Consider the following 6000-nt stretch of genomic DNA (forward strand, 5'->3'; position numbering starts at 1 on the left):
GAGTCAGGCAAGCAGCAGCCCCCAGCTCGGGAATGAACCTGTGCTCTTGGCTAGACTGTGACTCCTTACTAGGCTCTGACGGGCAGCCAGAAGCAGTGAACAGGACACCCCTGGTATACAGCTCTGAGGGAGCCTAAAACATGGGCAAAGTTAAAAAGAAACTTTGCTCTAACTTTCTCCCAGGTGCCCCTGCGGTATCTACTCTTTCACAAAAGAAGCAACCTGAAACTGAGTTATGCAAGTATGTGGCCCATGCGTCCCCTTCTCCATCACCCCAAGTGCTCCTTCATGGCAATGGCAGGATTGCCTTGGCCTGTCTCAGGCCAGTAGAGGCAGATGCTCCCACTCTCCCAAACTGCACAGCAGTGGTGGTGGCCAGCTGAATCCCCTTAAATAGGTCCTACATCACGGGGGAGAAATCAGCACGACAAGGCCAAGTCTGCCTTTACTCACTCTGCTCCTCCTCTGCCTAAGCTCTGGGCCTGCGGGAGCTTGACAGGTCCCCCAGATTTCAGTGACAGAGCCGTTGGCCATGGGAGCGTTCTCCTGTATTGTCCTATCTTATACCTAACTCTTGTATGTGCCATTAAATGAAAAGTCTGTGGCTGCTTATTATTTTGTAATCCACCCTTACACATGCTCTAGTACTAAAAACATATAATGACCTTTATGTGACAATTGGGAATTTGAATGCCAACTCTATATTTAATGATATTAAGGATATATTAAATTTCCATTCAGGACTGGGTGTGGTACTGTGACATTAGTTGTTTTTTTTTAAGTGTGTAACTTTTATATGTACATAACAACATGTTTACTAATTGAATATATATAATGTCTGGGATTTGTCTCACAATAACATGGAGGGATTGCCACAGGTGGAGGTATGGTTGAAACAAGATCATCCTTAAATTGATCACTGTTGAAGCTGAGTAATGGGTTCATTGTGCCAGATTTTTTGTATAAATATTATAATTTTTCTAGAATGAAAAGCTTTTTTAAAAAGAATAAATATTGGTTAAATTAATTTAAATTTCCATTAGCAAATTGTATTTTTCAAAAATTCTTGAAAATATGTGTAACTTTCATGGCTTAATGTTAAACTGAATAGGAAGGAAGATCTAAAAGTGCACATAAAATACTGCATATACATATACATTTACATATGCATGTATATGCAGAAGAAACTACAGAAAATGTAAATTATGGTGGCACCTGGCTGGAGACAATATGTTTTATTTTTCTTCATTGTTACTTTGTGGTATTTTTCAAAATTTCTAAAAAGAAAATATATTGTTTATAATTTTATTAAGTTATCTTTATAACCATGTTCATGACATAATATTAGGAGATAAAGATTACAGAACTGTAATGAAATGGAACCCCAATTCTATTTTCAAAATGTGTGTGCATGGTATATGTATGTTTCTTCATTGTATTGTTAATGGTGATTATGTCTGGGTGGTGGCATCATTAGTCATTTTTTATTATTGTTTCTTTGTCTCTGTATTTTCTTCAGTTAGTAAGTATAATGGTATGACCAGAAAAATGTAGCATGAAAAATTAAAGCTAGATTTATTGTACTCCTTTATAAATAATAGATTATCTGTATAAAGCAATATAATACACAAGTATAAGGAACTATATACTATGTTTACTATATGGTTAATGACATATTGTAATGTTAATATAACATATTAACATATATAATATATATTAAAACTATTATATAAGCTATTATAAAACTACTGTATATTATAGCTACACCTTGTATTACATAGAACATGCATTATACTATATATGTAAGTAAATAAATCCAAGATAATTTTTAATTCTCATCGAAGGTATATGTTAAGCTTTTAAGCAATGTTATATAAAATTCTTTGCAGCCACCATTATGTTACAATGCTCTTGCCCAATTCTTCAATAATCATTTTTCATTTTCTGTCCAACTCCAGGTATATCCATGCCGATACCAGTCTTTGGGCTACAGGATGACTCCAAGGTCTTTAAGGAAGGAAGTTGCTTACTCGCAGATGATAACTTTGTCTTAATAGGCTCTTTTGTGTCATTTTTCATTCCCTTAACCATCATGGTGATCACCTACTTTCTAACTATCAAGTCACTTCAGAAAGAAGCTACTTTGTGTGTGAGTGATCTCGGCACACGGGCCAAGTTAGCTTCTTTCAGCTTCCTCCCTCCGAGTTCCCTGTCTTCAGAAAAGCTCTTCCAGCGGTCAGTTCACAGGGAGCCAGCATCCCACGGCAGGAGGACTATGCAGTCCATCAGCAATGAGCAGAAGGCGTGCAAGGTGCTGGGTATTGTCTTCTTTCTGTTTGTGGTCATGTGGTGCCCCTTCTTCGTCACGAACATAATGGCCGTCATCTGCAAGGAGTCCTGCAATGAGCATGTCATCGGAGCCCTGCTCAACGTGTTCGTGTGGATTGGGTACCTCTCCTCAGCAGTCAACCCACTGGTGTACACACTCTTCAATAAGACCTACAGGTCAGCCTTTTCGCGGTATATTCAGTGTCAGTACAAGGAAAATAAAAAACCACTGCAGTTGATTTTAGTGAACACTATACCGGCCTTAGCCTACAAGTCTAGCGAGCTCCAAATGGGACAGAAAAAGAGCTCAAAAAGAGAAGCTCAGATGACAGATAGCGACTGCACCGTGGCTGCTCTAGGAAAACGGCATTCAGGAGACGTGCCTACAGACAGCATCAGCACAGCGAATGAAAAGGTTAGCTGTGTGTGATGGACTGGCTGCCACGGCCAACCCTGGAGGGCACGCTGGGCGAGTTTTCACCTCTCTGGACAAAAAGAAAGAGAAGAAAAGATATAAGGAGGCTAAAATATTAGGCCAGTCTAACGGAACCAATAATATCTATATGCCTCATTTTATTCCGTTAGTGAAAAGCAGGGTTAAGTGCCACAAAACGTGCACTTCAAAAATGTTATGACAGCATTTCAGCTGTGAGCTTTATGATACTTATTTTTAATACTGTAAATGATATGTCTTTAAAATTATTCGCTTTTATTATATAATTATGATTCCATAAATAAATCTAAATTAACTTCTATTTTCAAGGGGAAACCTTGCTAAGTTGTTAATTGATGGCATGAATTGGTTACCTATTGCTGTAAATAAAAATAGCTATAAATAGCGAAAAATTGGTTGACTATAAAGGCTGCTTGAAGAAAAATTCTCTTTAAAACTTTCCATGATACATATTCTGAATAACAACAGCAAAAGACACTAAGAACAGTGTTATGAAATCTGTGTTGCTAAGATAATTAAATGAAATATACTTGACAACTTTTTCATTCCTGCTTTTTCATAGATGCCATTTTAAAATATTCAAAGTTGCTGGCATTTGCTGCATTTCAAGCTCATTCTCAGAAACAAAAAAGATTTTAAATGTTATTTAATAACTATTGCTGCTTTCTCTTCTACTACACGTGCTTTATTCTGACTTTCCAATGTGGTCATGGTTAGTGTTTATTCTACTAGGTAAACTCTCAAAAAGATAATTTAACATTACCAAGTGCATTTCTAGGAATTTCTTCTCCTAAACAGCACCATAGTGGTGTTTGGTAACTTGCTCTTTAACAACCACATCACGCATGTGCTCCTTTGAGCAGTGAACAGTACTGATGTCACTGTATCAGGGCTGAGAAATAAACTCAGGTTTTTGGCTACTGACAGCCACAGAGTGTTCGGGTATCTCAGCAAAATGCAGGTGACTTTCCTACTGGCACTCATCAGTAAATGGATGCTGTCAGGTCAGCCTATATGATTTATTAAAACTGCTCAGCTTTGCTCTTACAATCATCTATTGAGTGTATACTACCTATGAAGAAATTTCCTACTTACTAAGGGTATAAAAATTACCAAAACAAGACCTTTGTCTTTAAAGAAAATGACCTAATTGTTATGGTCCTTGTCAAAAATATTAGCAGACTTAGAGAATCACTTCAATTTGTTTTCTTATCTAGTTCAGAAATAGGTTTGTTTGATCTCTGAATAGTTTTCTCAATAAGTTTCCTGTCAGTTACCAGTGAATAAAAGCCAAATAAGGGAGGGTAAAACATTGCTTGAGGTTAAAATTGGCTACTAGTTTAGAAATAAGCACTTCAACCTGGGTCCAACCTATGACTACCAAAATTTTGAGCAAAATTTTTGTTTCACTCTTCTAAAAACTACTCATTAATTAGCCACTGACCCTGGACTCCCCAACAAAAAGAAAAGCAGTAATATAATATTTTGTAAAAAAGTCTCCCAAAGAAAGGAAAAGATTTAAGAGCAGTTAATTCACCTTGATATTCTATAACTCAAGGAATATAATATCACATTCTTATTGGAATAGATGTTAGAAATGTGATTCCAGTACTGAAGACTTTCTACTGAATGTGAAATAGTTTTTTGCTCTAAGCCATTGAAAAAATTATAGATTTGAAAACTAAAGAGTGTGAGAGGTCCCACCGTGTAATGTGGAAAAGTATTAGGGCTATCCTAATTATGTTCTTATAGATACACTGAAAACTGTTTATGTCAAAGCTAGAATTTTTAGTAAGCCACTAGTATCAAGACTGTGTTTGAGCTGAACTACTTTACATGATCACATCCTCCTAAGTGATAAAAGTTCAGTGTTTTAAAGTCTCTGCTCTAATGTACTTTGTCTCAGTGTGTAACTGCACATCTCATTATATATTAAAGATCACATATTTTATCCCCATATACTCAATCCTGACCAGAATGAACATAAATGCTGCCTGACAGATGTCTTTTGACTACATATATATTACAGATGTATATGATTTTTCTCTCCATAAGTATCTATTTAAGTGTGTATCAACAAACATATATCTGTATACATGTACAGACATGTTCCAATGCACTTTATTTGATATTTATATATTTATATAAAGAAAAAGCAAGTCATTAATGAAAACACTCAGTATACACACATGTGTGCATGTTTGTATCATGTTGATTTAAATGTGAATTCATGTTCTAATGTTTCTATGACCTTCTATTGCTGTTAAAGTGGATTAAATGTAACAGAAGTTCAGCTCTTTAAATAAACTGGAAGTTGACATAATTTTGTGGGAAGACTAACACAATTTATAAGGATGGTGAAAAAAATGGTCTTTATATGTAATTGACTGATCTTAAATAAAATGGTAACTTTGGGCCCTTTGTTTAGTCTAGAGACTTTATGATTACTAATACTTTTTAAATACACCCTTCACCCCAGGGAAACACAATCTTTGAATGATTTATGGATCTGTGATTAAAGGACTAACATCTAGTCAATACTATTAAAATAGAGTGACGATGTTGCTCTACTGTAAGTTGAATGGTAAATTCTATATTTAAAGAAAAAGGAATTAAATGCCATGATTAGGGAAAACTGAACATACTTAATCTACTTGGCCACAGCGCCATCTCATGGTCACTTTTTAAAGTGCTACTGTAGCCAAATTGAACTAAGTTACTGTACAGCTTTTAGGCAAAGGGTGCTTCTCCCATTTGTGCATCAATGAAACATATTTATAAAGTGCTAAACTATTCTATGCCACATGTAACAAATACAGTGAAGATTATTTTATGTAATGATTTTAATCAAAGCTGTTCTAAAAGATTTTAAGAAAGAATGAATAATTGTAAATAAAGTATATTCAGAAATAAATGCAATGTTTGTGAGTCCATAGCTGTTTCTACTAACAGGAGTTTCCCATAACCTTCCAGGTCATAAAGTTTTATAATTTAACATTTAATTTTAATCTATAACACTAATGATGATTTTTTGGGGGAAAAAGAACTCATTTTAAAATGTCTTCTAAACTAGAATATTAATATTACAAAGCTTATTCTCAAGTTTTATAGCCTTCAGATATTTGTTCCTGTAAACATTCAATAAGATAAAACTTTGTTAACTCTTGATTACTTTTGCAGGTAACTTGCAAAAACAAATGGTTCCCTTATTTCCCCTC

General features: G+C 35.1%; 1 protein-coding gene across 3 annotated transcripts in view; it reads left to right on the plus strand.

The window, feature by feature from the left end:
• The window catches only part of HTR2A (5-hydroxytryptamine receptor 2A), a 77095-nt gene extending 71403 nt beyond the window's left edge, over positions 1-5692 (plus strand). For all 3 annotated transcript variants that reach the window (XM_036889729.2, XM_057494505.1, XM_036889730.2), the window contains one exon: positions 1959-5692. In XM_036889729.2, coding sequence (XP_036745624.2) covers positions 1959-2758 — 800 coding nt within the window. In that variant the 3' untranslated portion in view covers positions 2759-5692. The remainder of the gene's footprint in view (positions 1-1958) is intronic.
• Positions 5693-6000: the final 308 nt, after the last annotated feature.

Source organism: Manis pentadactyla, chromosome 17 (assembly GCF_030020395.1).
Source record: "Manis pentadactyla isolate mManPen7 chromosome 17, mManPen7.hap1, whole genome shotgun sequence".
NCBI classification, from domain to species: domain Eukaryota; kingdom Metazoa; phylum Chordata; class Mammalia; order Pholidota; family Manidae; genus Manis; species Manis pentadactyla.